At 35.3% G+C, this 15,701-nt stretch overlaps 2 protein-coding genes across 5 annotated transcripts; one reads left to right on the top strand and one right to left on the bottom strand.

Annotated features, from left to right (window-relative positions):
• Positions 1-845: 845 nt before the first annotated feature.
• Positions 846-8,779, top strand: LOC124831921 (uncharacterized). Its single transcript, XM_047306026.2, has 4 exons — positions 846-1,055; positions 1,131-1,306; positions 7,489-7,687; positions 8,370-8,779. Exons 1-4 carry the CDS (start codon positions 986-988, stop codon positions 8,600-8,602), a joined length of 678 nt encoding a protein of 225 aa, XP_047161982.1. The 5' UTR covers positions 846-985; the 3' UTR covers positions 8,603-8,779.
• Positions 8,780-11,310: 2,531 nt separating this feature from the next.
• On the bottom strand, positions 11,311-14,234 carry LOC124831974 (serine/arginine-rich splicing factor RS2Z32-like). 4 transcript variants are annotated; one of them, XM_088091792.1, is made up of 7 exons: positions 14,144-14,234; positions 13,732-13,852; positions 12,784-12,823; positions 12,524-12,619; positions 12,188-12,375; positions 11,973-12,074; positions 11,311-11,819 (listed from the first exon to the last, which is right to left on the bottom strand). In XM_088091792.1, exons 2-7 carry the CDS (start codon positions 13,833-13,835, stop codon positions 11,453-11,455), a joined length of 897 nt encoding a protein of 298 aa, XP_087947918.1. In that variant the 5' UTR covers positions 13,836-13,852; positions 14,144-14,234; the 3' UTR covers positions 11,311-11,452. The 4 variants fall into 4 exon arrangements, with proteins under 4 accessions (XP_087947918.1, XP_087947919.1, XP_087947920.1 ...); XM_088091793.1 differs by having other exon boundaries at positions 11,973-12,071; XM_088091794.1 differs by having other exon boundaries at positions 11,973-12,068.
• Between the last annotated feature and the right edge of the window lie 1,467 nt (positions 14,235-15,701).

Genomic DNA, 15,701 nt, shown 5'->3' with positions numbered 1-15,701 from the left:
TTAGAAAAAAAAAATTAAGAATTGTACCTTATTAAGTGTTTCCTTCTTAAGGTACTAATATTATAATGTTTGGGTGATCTTTTGTACAGCTGAAACATTCATTGTTTTCATTTAAATATTTGTGAAGTTGATTGAGATTTATTTTATAATAATGGTGATTAGCATCTTCTTCAAAGGTTGATTCATTCAAGATCCTTGAGCTACTTTATTTAAACTCCTTAGGGTTCTTTTGTTCTGAATGAATCTTGCAGTGCCTTAAATAATTTGTTGTATATTCTCTTATGGACTATCCAAATTCAGACCCTTCTATTATTAACCACTTCTCTAAAATAATAAAATTCCACCACTAAATTATTAAAACAAATGTATTTATTTTTCTTACACAAATGTTTAAAAAAAAAGGGAATTTTATGTTTATGTTTTAGAGGGAACGATTAAAAGATCTTTTTAATATATATAATTACACAATTCATTTATCTAAAAATAATTATTCTAGATTTTGGTGGATTAAGAATCAATAATTTTTTTTAAACGAATAATAACTATAACATTTTATTTTATAAAATCAGGAAACAGATGAAGGTATTCTCTAGAAAATTCAATGCACATGACTTAAATTTATTTATTTATTTTTATACATTTTTTCTTTTAAAAAGTACTTGCGCTGAACTTTCAGTTAATCAGAATTAACTCATTCATATGATTAGTTTAAATAATTATTTTGAAGATCATTACGAATTTATCAACTTTACCTTAACAGAACGATGCCGTTTCAGAAGTAATGACGTGGCGGAACATTCTATTGTGTTGTACGCTACCTATGATACAAGTATTATTCTTCGGAACGCACCGCCAACCAGACCGTAACGAATAAAGCAGTTGCAATCCGTGTACAACCTTGAACGCTGTCGTTTAAGCTTCGTATCTGAATTCTGAATTCTTCTCCGACCTTCCTTCATCGATCTCTCTTCTCATCTCCATCTCCATGTTCATGTCGCTTCCTTATTCGCTTCTCCTTCTTTTCTCTTCGATATTATTCTTCACAGATTTCCCAGGTTAATTTTCAATTTTCTCTTTATTTGTTCGTTTATAGGTTTCATGAAACATAAAACTAACTGTTTGTAGCACAGGGTTGGTTGTATCTGCGGACGTGACTCTGAGCTCGATTGAAATCTTCACAACCCACGAGTGGCTAAAAGCCACTCCAGCTGTCTATTTTCGGTGCAAAGGGGACAACAAAACCAACTTGCCTGATGTAAAAAAAACCAACGTTTCTTATACTTTTAAGGGTGAAGAGTCTTGGCAGGTTCCTCCTTGTCCCCTTTTGCTTTTTGAGCTTTTCCTTCACTATTTTTAATTTGAGTTTTATTTTATAAGTCATGAGAAGGTGATCACAGGAAAGAGGAGTGATCAAATGAATTTAATTCTCATTATTAGGGTTTTAGAATCTTTATATGGAAAGGTATTGTTGCAATATGCAATTCCTTGAACTAGGATGTATTCTATATATAGCAGGTCGCTGTAATGTACTGCGAAAATTACATAGAAATAACTGATTGGGAGTTATTCTTTTATGTTGAACTGTCTGAATTTGGTATGTAATGCTTGGGAGATGCTTAGTGAAGAAATTTCCTTGAGCTTAAGAAATGGGCAAGAGGGCCTTCTCTTTTATCAGGATCCATATTATATGACTGTGTTGGCACACTTTGGTTGTTGCAATACAGAAGCAGGGTGCAAGTATATTGACATTCAGATCACAGAGTAAGTAGAGAAGCCAAACAACCAGCTGGCCAATCAGGTTATGAAAACCAAACAATTGCATGGTAAGAGACCTAGGAAAGAATAAATGCCGACCTGGGCATCCCTTCATATATTTGAGAACCCTGCAAGCAGCTTGGTAGTGAACCAAAGTTGGATGAGAAATAAACTGCTTCAGCTGCTGAATGATAAAAATATCGTCGTCTCTCGTGAGAATGATATAAAGCAATCTCCCTCTGAGATGCCTATTCGATGGAACGTCTTCATAAGGCTTTATTCAATCTGGACGGATCTTAAATGGAACGGCCAAGTTTGAACTGGTTTGGATCCTAAGTTACCAGATTCAGCAACAGGGTCCAAACATTACTTCCTCTCACAAAATGAAATATTTTGGCAACATTCAAACCAAGAAAAAACTTAAGGACTCCCAAATCCTTGGGACATACTTGATGTGTTGGAACTCTATCAAAAAATTTCCAGCAAGATGATATCATCCACATCAACTAGAAGTCTTGTGAAATGAGTACTAGTAGTATTGCCAAAGAGGCAGTGGTCAGAGAGCAAAACTTTCTTGGAAAGCTCACCAGCTGCATGAGAGAAAAAGTGCTTACAGGACATGGTGGCTATTAGAAAGCAAAATTATCCTTGAAAAGCATGGTGGTTGCTGAAGAGAAAAAAAATGCTCAGATAGAATAGCAAGTACTAGAGAAAAATACTCCAAGGGAGCTGTGGCTGCAAACGAGCAAACAGGCTCAGAAGGTGTGCCAGCTGCTGGAGAGAAAAACTAGTTAGAGGGTGCAGTTACTACTAGAGAGTGGCTGGCAAAGACAATGCATGGCAAGGCAATGCCAGCAGTGGTGATCGTGAGCCAGAAAAAGCTCGCTAGACAGTTTTTAGTGAACAATGACACCAACTAATTGTGAAACACAATAAAAAAATAACAAAAACCAAAAAATATACATGGTTTCTAAACAATTTACACCTATGATTAGTGGGTCCAAGGAAAGCGCGGAGATTAGGTTCCCTTCTCCTTAGGTTCTTGATTTCGAATATGAACTCTGTATCTTTAGACCACAATCAAATAGATCCTAATATCAACAGTTACTATATCTGTAGGCTTCTAACATATCTACAAGATTCTAACAACATTCAATTGATGTAAATCAAACTTTGGATGGATGCATGCAAAAATTTGTAAACTTCACAACCACAAAGAATGTATCAAAGTAATCCAGCTCGTCAACCTTATGACAACCTTTGGCCACAAGTCAAGGTATGAGTCACTTAATAGATCTTTCACCTCAATGCTTTATTTTATATCTCAATTTTCTATTAATGGGTTTCAAATGACAAGATGAACTAGTTTCCAAGTGTCGTTACTCCCTATAGCTATGAGCTCACCCAGCATCAAATGATTCCAAAACTCTTATTCATTTGCCTTAGCATTGGATTAGAGACTTAAAATGCAACATGTGTGGTAATCAGATGTGAAAAACAAGAAATGAGAGGGAAAAGCTTAGCATCAGAAACAGGACAAGAAAGAAGGTAGTATAAGGAAGAAGAATTTACTGAATCAGTTGAGAAGCTGAATATGTACTCAGCAAGGTGATGTAGCTGATGTCTAGCTTGTGTGGATCTTCTTGGTGGAGGTTCAGCCTATGCAAAGTTAGGTAACTGAGAAAATTCTATTACACTAGTGCACTATTATCAGTATATAGGACATGAGGGAAGCAACGTGGTTCTCAAGAAGTATGAAGTGATAAGCTATCACTGTCAACCTTTTAAGGAAAGATTGTCTCGTGGAAGATCACACTGCGGCATTTTGAACACTTTTCGGCTATTTAAATCTAGCGATACATATCCCCTTGTTCCCACTTTGTAACCTAGAAAGAAGGCATTTTCTAGCTCAGGGTTCAGGTTTGGCAACATAGTGATTGAAAGACTTTGGCATCACTATAATTAACCATGTAGCAACTGTCAAGGGGAGCTTTTTCTTATAAAATGCGGTTATGAACTAGGGACTGGTTTATGATGTAATTGACACGGGGAATATGAAAAAGTTATCTACATAAGTACATGCTGGTGCTTCCTCTCAATTCTATGGTTTTGTAAGAGGGATTCAATGTAAGATTTTTGGTGAATTATTTCATCAGATACTTGAAGTTGATGAATCGGAAAATATTGTCCATTATCTGTACAAATCAGTTTCTGTTAGGTTTCTGGGTATGAAACCTAACTGTCTCACAGCACACACTCACACAATAGCACTCAAATAGTAAGAAAAGAATGAAAATATGTATTCACATCAACCAATGTCATGTACAACCAGTAACTGGGAGCATAATCCCCCTCCACAGGATCAAGGTTCTTGTCTATACAATTGATATCAAAAACTCTCCTCTCTACCATACTCCCCTTGCCTTCTTATAAAGGCAACCCACTTCTAACTATCCAACAACAATTAATACCTAAACTGTTTTCTCTCTCTTGCACACCTATTACCCATTATAACCTATCATATTATATCCTATCATTACACCCTGCTGCAAAACAACCTTGTCCTCAAGGTTAGAACCGGAAAGCTTGATCTCATGGCTCCTCTTCATCATCGTGTTACCATATGAAGGGAACCCACTGGATGCTGCCCTCCAATGACTTCCACTCTTCCTAGATTCTTTTAGCCCAATTTTGTGAAGTCCTCAAAATCTCAACTCTGACTTCATCAGCTCTTGTAGCAACAACACTTTTGGCAGCTGCTCCATCCACTTGCAAACTCTCATGTCAAATTTCCACACTCCCCGTCTGTGTTACTGCTGTCCAATTCTCCCATAGAATGCTTCTTCTATTCCCTTCAACTATCTTTAGTAGAATTGTGGCCAGATTTTTCCAAGAAAGGTTCTTGGATTTTTTATGCCAAGTCTTGCACCCCTGGACTACATTTTCTTTGCTGTTTGGGTGTGCTTTTGTTGCTCCTTTGGTGTTTTGAACTGCAGAAGCATCGGCTGCCCCTGTTGTTTGATCTTGGGTGTCTTCATAAGTGGTCAACTCTTCTCTTTTCACCCACGAAAAAACTGGTGTCTCCTCACCCTTCCTAGCTCCATTATTGTCAATGGCATCCTCTTCTTTTTGCTCCCAATTGCTTGAATTTTCTCCTCCACCTGAGTGTTTCTTTCCTTTCTTGATATCTTGCAGCAAGTTCTCTCTTGCCTTGTAAATAGACTCCACTAGGTTGCTTTTTGACACCACTGTTTTAACCCTAGGCCTCAACAATTCTTCCCCTTTCTTTATTGTTTGACATTCCCACCAGAACCTACCACTCTATCTCCACTACAAACAACAACTTTTGCAACTTTACTTGGAGAAACAAGAGTCACAACCTTCCCATCATTATCTTCACCTGATGTATTTTCCCTACCAACCTTTGTCACGTTATCCACCCTTGTAGCAGAAACTTCTGCAACTTTCTCAGCATCATCTTTTGTAACTCCTGCAGTTTGGGCTAACTTCTCAAAAACAGAGCCTCTATCTCTTTCTTTGAACCCCCTTATCAATGCCTCTTTCAGCCCTTTCCAAGAAAGGTTCTTGGTTTTATTTTTCCAGGCCCTGAACCAATAAATTGTGCCTCCCTCTATGTAGTTGTAAGCCAACCTGAGCCTCTCCTTCTCTGTGACATTTTGGGTGTCAAAAAACTTCTCAACCTGAGAGATCCATTCCAACAGGTCCAGCCCCTCAAACTTGGGCAATTCTACCCGCTACCTCTAATTCTGTTCACCCCTATCTTCCTCCCCTGTCTTCCTCCGGCTCTTCTTCTAAACCCTCTTCTGTCCTTTCATGACAGATTTCTCACTTCTTTCTAAGTCCTTTATGTGAATCTTGATTTCTTGTAGCATTTCTCTCATTTCTTGCATGTTTCTTCTCCATTCTGCCATCCTCATTTTCAGTTTTGCCCTCTCATTTTGTGTTCCCTGATCCTCCTCTCCAAGGTATTGTCTCTTTCTTCCATGCCTCCACCCTTTCTTGATCACTTCTTGATCTGGCAATCCTCTCCTAAGGAGATCCGACAGGTCGGACCAAATTGTTAGGTTTCTGGGTATGAAACCTAACTATCTCACAGCGCACACACTCACATAATAGCACCCAAATGGTAAGAAAAGAATGAAAATATGTATTCACATCAACCAATGTCATGTACAACTAGTAACTGGGAGCATAATCCCCCTCCACAGGATCAAGGTTCCTGCCTATACATATGATATCAAAAACTCTTCTCTCTACCAGACCCCTTGCCTTCTTATAATGGCAACCCACTTCTAACTACCTAACAACAATTAATTCCTAAACTGAACAATTAATTCCTAAACTGTTTTCTCTCTCCTGCACACCTATTATCCATTATAACCTATCATATTATATCCTATCAGTTTCACTCATGCATCATGCTGAGTTTGTTCCCCGAACAACAAAATTCTAAGTATGAGACTCAGCTTTGAGCCTATGTAATGCATATAGATCTACTGAAATAATCCGATATAGGTAAAAAGTATTTGCATCCAAGAATAGAAACAATGGACAAGGGTCCCCCATGTGTCAAAATGTAGCATTCCATATCTCTTAGAAGCTTTTTTTATGATTAAGAGTTTATGGTAATCTCTTCTGGCTTGTGTAATCGTAATGGCATACATACTGAATTCTTATTGACTGAAATGAAAGGTTGAAGAAAGACTACTTAGTAAGAACATTCTCCCTCGTAAAAAGTGTCCCAGCAGAACTGTCATAATGCAGTCTTGGCTTAGGTATAAAATTGGAAATATATTGGGTACAGCTTGAACTTGAGCTCGATTGATATCAATCACCAATTCCCTTCAACTTTATCTGCAAAGCCAATTGACCACTGGGATTTTAGATACTGCAGAATTCACTGACTCATGAAAATCAGTACACATGAAGAAATGACAAAGCTTGGACTCTGAAATAGATTGAAAGAAAATTCGTGTTAATAGAGAACATTAGTGTGATATAAGCTGGAAGAATAATTCAAAGTTCTTGCAAACTGTGCAGTCATGGTTTCCATTTGGTAGTGTAACATTGATTGTCTGAATACTGTTGTAAATACTGAACCGATCAAGAGATAAAAATATTTGATTCTAATATCCAAGAACCAATACTGACACATGCGGAAAAAAAGTTAGGACAGAGACATTATAAGGTGGATTGGGATCCTGGCTTGGTTTATGGCCAACGTGAGAAGAGGGGCTGACCTGATTGGAAGTGTGTTTTGTTTGTAGAAGAATCTCACTTGTACAGAATTTTGATGGCAAAAGAATTGCATAGGGCAACTCCTGAACTAAGATGAAATCAACAATAGCTCTTTGTTTGTACAGTTAAAATTGCAAAAATAATACCTGCTGGGTAGTTATTCTGTTAATTTGAGCTGGTTGGATACTAATTGGGTTATGATGAGACTGGTCATCTTGTAGCTCGTGTAACAACAAGGTCTAGAAATCAGTTATTTGAAATCTTTGCTTCTTTGTACAAAGTACTGTTATTTTTAATTTAGGCAGGCGGCTCATCTTGTTTAACCAAAAAACAACTGTTAGACTAGTTTGCTTAATCATTAAATTCATGTGACTTTGCATTTTGTAATTTCAAACGTTACTTTATGAGATTTCACTTAATCATTAGGTATGAATTTGCATTTGCAACTGCTGAGATTTTGCTTTGTGGTTCCAGCCTTTAACTAATTTCTCTGGTAAAAAGTGTAAACGATGTGGATTCTATGAAGAAGACAAGATTCTTTATGACGATGTGTTTGACGAGTGGGAATTGTGTCCTTCTGATTTTACGGCCCCTGATGGAAGATATATCTACTTCAAGGAAAACGAATTCAATGCTAGTTTTCTCTGCTTAGATTGCTTAAATATTACTGGTGGTGAGTTTCCTGCTACCTTTTTTCTTGGAAAACTCCTTACAGTTATCATGGTATTAGACTTCACAGACAACTGTGTAATGATAGTTGTGAGTTATATGATGCCAATGCAACAATTATGAAGTTATGAAAAGAAAACAAATTCAACTTCTGTCAATGGTTCTTCTAATCTCTAATATGGTGCTTACAGTTCAATTTTGTAATTTTTAAAAAAGTGCTAGTAATCTCAATTATGTCACCATTGATGACCTGCTTAGAAGATTATTTGGCTAAGAATGTAAACAAAAAAATAAATTATCTTAACCTTTTTACCCTAACCAACTAGACGAAGGATTAATTGGTGGTATTAATAAACACGAGGTAGGACTTATTGTCTTAAACTTCAATTTTATATGGTAAGTATTATATATAATCTTTGGTCTGATTCTACCTAATGGGACAAGTCTTGATTACCGTTGATATTATTATCTCATGTCTGAGATATACTTTTCTCATCATTGTTCATTCATTTTGTTCTTGTGAGTCTGTGATTTATTGGGATTTCCCAAATCAAGTTTCTTCCAGTTCTTCGCACTTTTTAATTAACTTTTCATGTTGTTTTCCAAGTTATTTTTCTCGCGTATGAATGCATCTTTACTACATTACTTGCTAATATATGTTTGCGAAAAAATGTGTTCATTTGTAGTTTCTGTCTCTGCACCGCCGGCCAAGAATCAAGATCACAGTAAAAGAGAAATGCATGTAGCAGTTATCGTTTTGCTAACTATTCTGGGCTCAGCCATATTGATGCTGGTAACGTTGGTTGTGTACAAGTATTGGCAAAAGAGGAAGAGGGAGCAGGATCAGGCTCGGTTTATGAAGCTATTTGAAGATGGCGATGACATTGAGGATGAGCTCGGCCTTGGAACTATAATATGACAGCAAACAAATTCCCTCTTGTACAGTAGGTTTACCTCACAATTTTGTTTAAGAAAATTTATTGTTCATATTACCTGTACATACCATTACCACAAATTTATGTATGGCTGTTTGAACTTCACCTGAAAGAAATACGTTAACAATCAAATTATTTAAGATTACTTTTACAAATTTAAATATTCAGTCCCACACTCTATCATCCCGCCAATCAAATGCTGCACTTCATCTAACCTTTTATGCATATTTTTCTTGTTCCATTCTCAAAATATCCATACCATAAATCTTCCCTTCTACTAACAGAGTGACACATTAAAAAGCATATTACCTGTCACAAATAGGCAGCAAAAGCAATTTGTAACAGCCATTGCATCTTGGTTTTGCATTGGACAAATCCATCACATTACCAATTTCAAGAGCACCATTATAACACTTTGTCAATTCGAAGAAAAACTTGCTACTTAATTTGAAATGAAGAATGTAGGAAAGTTGAAGTACTTCTTTGGGATAAAAGTAGCTTACTCAAATAAAGAAATCTTTATCTCTCAAAAAATATCTTCTCAAGCAAACAATTATGATTGATTGCAAGACCACTGGGGTTTCTATAGGCATTTATTATGTGAATAAGGCCAATATTAAAGATTTGTTAGGAAGTTCATTTACTTACCTCATACCAGAACGAATATAGTTTATGTTGTGAGTATCGTGAGTCAGTTCATGCATTATCTAAATGGAAGAAATTTACAAGTGGTAAACAAAATCTTTCAATGAAGATAAGTCCAGGAAGGGGATTATTAAATAGGAAATCCATCTCAAGATATTACATATTTTTGGGTAGAAATTTGGTGACTTAGATAAGTAATAATCAAAATGTTGTTGTAAGGTTTAATACAGAAGTTAAATTCTGAGCTGACATAAGGGTGTGTGAATTATTATAGATGAGAATTATTCTAATTTTAAAGTAACATGTGAAGAATCTATGATCTTGTATTGTGATAATAAATTAGCTATTAACATTACTCACAATCTTAGCATGATAAGATTAAATACATAAAAATAAAACGACACTTTATTAAAAAAAAAATTGGATAGTCGCTTTATCGCTACTTCCTACATCCTATTTGGACTTCAGATAATAGATTTACTTGTAAAAGATCTTTCCACTGACGATTTCATGATTTCACATGCAAACTTGGAATGATATATATACATTCATCAGTTTGAAGAAGAATGTTGTTAGTTGAATATTAAATACATTATTAAAAGTTGTTGATAAGATATTAAATTACTAAAAATTGTTAAAAGTTTATAAAGATCTCTTGTTTTCTATATATAAAAGTGGATGTATTGTTTAGAATCAATTGAAAAAAAGTCTTTTTCTTTATTACTAATTCTTTCTAGTGAGAATTATCAAGTAAGTCCTTAAAAGAAATTTAGAGACATTTAAATTTTTAAATTTTCCATTCTGTAAGTTAGTCCTTCTATCAATAATTTTGTTAACTTTAGTGAAAGAGGATTTCTACTATGATCGATATGCTATAAGCAAACACTCAATTGTGATCATCACATTAGTCGAGGCAATATCAATCACTCATTTCTACAATGAAAAATGATAATCTGCAATAGAAAATCTAATGAGCATGAATAGTGATGACATGAGAATTGGTGTATGAAAAGTTATTGCACTGGTCAATGCAATGTGGATTACTCTTTTCAATACAAATGAAACTATGCACCAGGATCCCCAGAGTAGTAACATCACATGATCATCTAATTTGTGTTCCCATAGCACATTTTGCATTAATCATTACAATGTGATAACTATTTTGTTTGCCACAAAGCACATTTTGCATCGTATCATGACATCTAATGCGTGAACAAAGAAATTGTTGACATGATTATGAAACATCAATTTACTGCAACAAATTTGCCTCATGTGAATTTGACATAATTATATATCTTTTTATCGCTTGTAATGGGTTTGTGGTGCAATACTATTTTTTTTGTATATTTACATGTGTAGGACAACGATAATTGCCTTAGATGATTAATCAATATTAACTTACACACACTAGTGAACATGTTTTCTCACTTAATTTTCGAAATCTGGTTATGATAGTATTATTTATTATACTTGCATTATTTTTTATCTTTTAATTTATCCCACTTTATTAAGAAATTTATATTTTATCCTAGAAACGTGATTAAAAAATGTTTAAGACAAAACGTACCGATTCAAGTAATTTTAGTCAAGTCCATCGGTCTAAAAAAAAGAAATTCACCATATTAAAACGAGTTAAAAATCTTAATTGTTGACTTTTTCTAAAATTATTTGTTTCATTTTTTATTTAAAAATTTATTATATATTAGAAAAAAATTAATTAGTTAATCATTTTATTTAAATCAATTCAAAGCTATCTTTACATATTAAATTATTTCACCATAATTAATAAATGGAACTATTGATAAATGTCAAAAAAATATATTATTGACTTTTAAATATATATATATAAACATTCTTCAAATCATGTATTATAAAAAAATTAAATCATATTTTATTGACTTTTTAAAAAAAAAAACTCAAAAGCGTCCCTTCATACCTTAAGATCTTTCGTGTTGAAGGGCTTCAAAACATGTATGATTTAAATTGCTACCAATAATTTATAATGGTTTAAAATATCCCAACCCTTGAAACTAATTCATCCACCATATGACACAAGCTAGTTGAACTGCAAGAATCTGAATAATAGCATGCATACATAAAATGTCTTGATCACAATTAAACAGGAGTGCAATTTATAATCCAGATATAATAAACTGGGCCAATCCAGACCTCTTATCAAAAAGCACTATCTAAGGTGGTGACCGTGAGCGACGATGGTTGTCATCATCTTCATCAATGGGGCTCCTGTCATCCCTAGGGCTGCGGCTGGGGCTCCGGCTACGACCATTAGATTTGGGGCTATCATACCCCCTCTCATTGTTGTTCCTTGCAGGGCTAGCAGGGCTTCTACTTTTACCTCTTGGACCATCACTGAAGTCAGACCCATCTCGCTGTGTGACCAACCTATCATCATAACGGGGAGATATGTCACTTTTCTTCTGTGGGCTACTACGGTCAGGTGATGCACTATGATCCCTTATCTTGGAGGGTCGAGGACTCCGTGACCTATCTTCAGAGACTGGGCTTCTTGCTCTTTTGACAGGAGATCTCGATCGACTGGCCAAAAAAATAGTTCACCAAAACTCAGCTTACAAGCTTATTAGAAAAGAAGTGGTAATGACAATTGAAACAACAGATTATTACACTCAAATTGCAGTACAATTGCAATCAGAAAATGAACAATAGGATTAGAAATTACTAGAACCCAACCTGTAGCTGCGGTCACGACTGTAGCTCCGATCCCTGCTTCTCCCACGACGAGGAGAATATGACCTGACTGGTGATCGTGAGAAACTCCGTCCACGCCTGCTGCTACAGAAAACTCAAATTGACATAAAATATTTAAAACTCATTAAAAAAAATAAATAAGTTAAGGACATATCAACACGATGTAGAAGAGGTATGGAAACAAAACGAGGGCTAACCTCAACTTTTTGGGACTGTTCTTACAGTTCTTCTCTATATGACCTCTTTCCCCGCATCGGTAGCATTTGTTTTTCCAATCCCCAGCTTTGCAATCTCGGGCCCAATGACCATCAATGCCACAGTTAAAGCATCGTCCAGATCCAGGAGGTGGACCCCGACCCAAGTATTCACGCGAACCACGAGGACCCTGATTATAAAGAGATCAAATGAAACTACGACACTATAGATAAACACTATAGAAACTACGAAAAGCATCCCTTAGACAGTCTACTACAAATGAGAAGACCAAATCTTAAGAAAAATATTATATACATAAACATTAAAGTAGTTCCTACCCCCTTAGCAAATTCAACAATAATACGACTTCCTTCAAGGTCACGGCCATCCAAGTTAAATCTGGCATCATCCGCATCTCGAGGATCACTAAATTCCTGTTCAAAATCTGTCAGTAACAATCCACTAAAGTAACAGAATCTTACCATCATTTACAACCGAATCCTCTGAGCAGACACTAAAAGCCACCTTAGAGCAAAGGCATTGAGGACAAACGGAAGTCAAAAAAATAGACAAGACAAAGAATGGAATGAAAACTTACAACAAAGGCGAAATCGTTCTTCATATCCACACCTCGAACTCTGCGGAAATGGTTTCCAGAAACAGTAAGGCCATCATTACTTAACTACTGGAACTGTATACAACGCCCCTCAAAGACGGACTAAACACCAGTTTGTGATTGTTGCCATTTCCATAAAAAACACGCAATAACATTACAGAAAGAATCGCCAAAGTCAACACTCGACAGGAATTTCCATCAATTCCACCAAGGCCAACCTCCCAACACAGACCTCCAGGTTTAGAGAAAACCACAGAAACCTTCAACAAGATTATTCATGTTAAAACATGACACCTAGGGGATTCGGTTCCCACGCATAACATGACAAATAACAATAAATCCAAGCTCAACTAAAAGCTTAGATAAAACCTGCATGCATATCACCACCCTAAGTTTCAGCATAAAACAAGGTCGACAGCCGACGGCAACCTATAATTAACTCAACTCCCTTTCCGATGTAAACAACAAAGATGAATCAAAAAATTCCAAACATATATTAGAAAAAGTCAAACAATTTAGAAATTGAATTGGAAGGATAAAACAAGGGAAAACATCCTGCCGATGATAAGCAAGAAATGACATACTAAAGAACAAAGACAATCATCCACGTAGACAAACAGGTAAGCAGACATGGAATAATAAGAAAAACATGTTAAAGATTAAAAGAGTAAATAGATCTTTATAAGTAAACACGGTACTAAAAGAAGGTCCCAAACGGTGATTTCGGCCTCAACACTGCAATAGAAGTTATTTGTCTGAAATCTTCGGTAACATAAAGGATCGCCATGAACCCACAACAACAATTTCAAAACGTGCATGTAAATTACATTGCTTTCTAAAAGGATTGAGTTCCTTAGAGAAATAATCAAATCTATGGTTCTCTATATATTTCGAAAGATAAGAACTGACGGTTAAAAAAAGGGAAATTACCTTCCATATCTGCTGAAAGCACGCTCCAGATCACGGGAACGGGTATTATGGGACAAGCGTCCCACGTAAAGGCGTGTATTGTATTTATCATCATGGCGAGGCATAGTTTTTGCTTCTAGCTCTACAATATAAACAAATCAAATTTCGAGAGTAATTATGAAATCGGACACGCAGAGACCTTCTCTCAACAGAAAGAAAAACCGAAATTGAAATGAATTATGGAAAAATACATAAATTTCAAACATGCGATCAATTTCAAAAACCTATGTCGCAGAAAACAAACCAATCGGTAAATTATTACATCAGAACTTGATGAGAAAGACGAAGAGAGAAAATCCTATTGAGACATGAACCAAAAGTTGAGAAAGGCTAATGGAACAACTGGAAGAAAGAGAGGGTAGAGAGACGTTACCTCGGAGCGGATTGGTGCTTCTGCCCAGACCTAACCTCTTTCAAAGTGGATCAGCTTCTCTCGGATGATTAATTTATACAGGACCTCTGCCACACATCTTCATAGACCCTTTTTTGTTAGTGGGCCCAGAAATTGGGCTTTTCGTGGAAATTATAAAAGAAAGAATAAAACAATGGATGCTACTTCTCGCACCCAAATTTTTTCTTCCTACAGTCCTACAAGAATCGTAACTCTCAAATTATCACTTAGTATAATTACAATTTCTACATAACTATTTTAGTACTCTCTTTTCTGGTAGTTGATTCTAAACTGTGTTGTGTCTTTTAAATATTTTAATATTCTTTTAGCCGCTGGTGAATTATTTTTACGTAAGATTAATCATAAATCTACTAATTATACTTACTTCATACATTAGATCTTGTATTATAATAGCTAAGTAGAGAGACTTTTAACTACTTATTTGATTAGAGTGGCAACCACTCTTGTTCCTTCATCATTTCTTGATAGTTTTAATTTTGGTACAATAAAATTCTTCATTGCGTTATAGTCATTTTTATTGAACTGTGACAGTATGGTTTAGATATACTTCCTTTGACACACAAAGATTCCATGTGAATGTTGCAAAATTTCTCCTCTAAGAAAATATTTCATTCTTCCTAGATTTGAAATATCAAATTCTAACATCATGCTTTCATCATTTCTAGTGTATATTAAAACATCTACATATATAAGCTCACAATTAACATGTTTTTTTATGGCCTTTGTATCTTTATTCATTGTATCTCATAAACCCTAAAGTTCTGTTTTTTAAAACTTTTTCAAATATCATTGGATCATCTTCTATATCCATCATTGCATCTTCATCTAGTAAACATACATCCTTTTCATAATCAATAATCTAAATTGGTTCTCTTCTACATCTTTTATTCCTCCCTCGAATTGAATTATTATTCTGTAGAAGATGAGACTCATTTTTATCAATGTTAATTTCAATATTACCTTCATTCAGATTTTCTACTATATGTTGCCTTGAAAGTTCTGATTTGTTATGTTTTGTTTCCTCCTTGTTGTCACTATCATGTATTGTATTTTTACCCCAATTGAAAGTAATGTGTTGACTGGTTTTGTCATGCTCCCAATCCCAACTTTTTCCTTCTTCAAATATAACATCTATACTAATGTTGATCTTTTGAGTGATTAGGTCAAACAACCTATAAACCTTGGATTCATCACTCACTCCAAGGAGAACACACATTTTACTCTTGCATTATAATTTGACTCATTGTTGATATGGTGTATGTACATAAGCTATATGTCCAAACACCAAAAATAAGCATGAAAAAGCTTTATTTCACTCCAAACTTTCTTGGGGGTTTTGTCTTGAACTAGTGTTGTGGGCCCGTGTTAAAAACATCAACACATCAATTGTTAGCTTACTACCATGCACCCTCAAGTCATCACTTTCAATGCTTCATCCTTCTTTTTCTTTCGCTCTCGTCTCTATGTGGTGATACTTGGTGAGTTTTCATCACAAAAGTAAAACCTTTTACTTTCTTTA

The sequence above is a fragment of the Vigna umbellata genome, chromosome 5, assembly GCF_029865625.1.
Source record: "Vigna umbellata cultivar VRB3 chromosome 5, Vumbellata_1.0, whole genome shotgun sequence".
Classification (NCBI taxonomy): Eukaryota; Viridiplantae; Streptophyta; class Magnoliopsida; order Fabales; family Fabaceae; genus Vigna; species Vigna umbellata.
The sequence above is the reverse complement of the archived record's forward strand: the minus strand, read 5'-3'. Positions and strand labels throughout refer to the sequence as shown.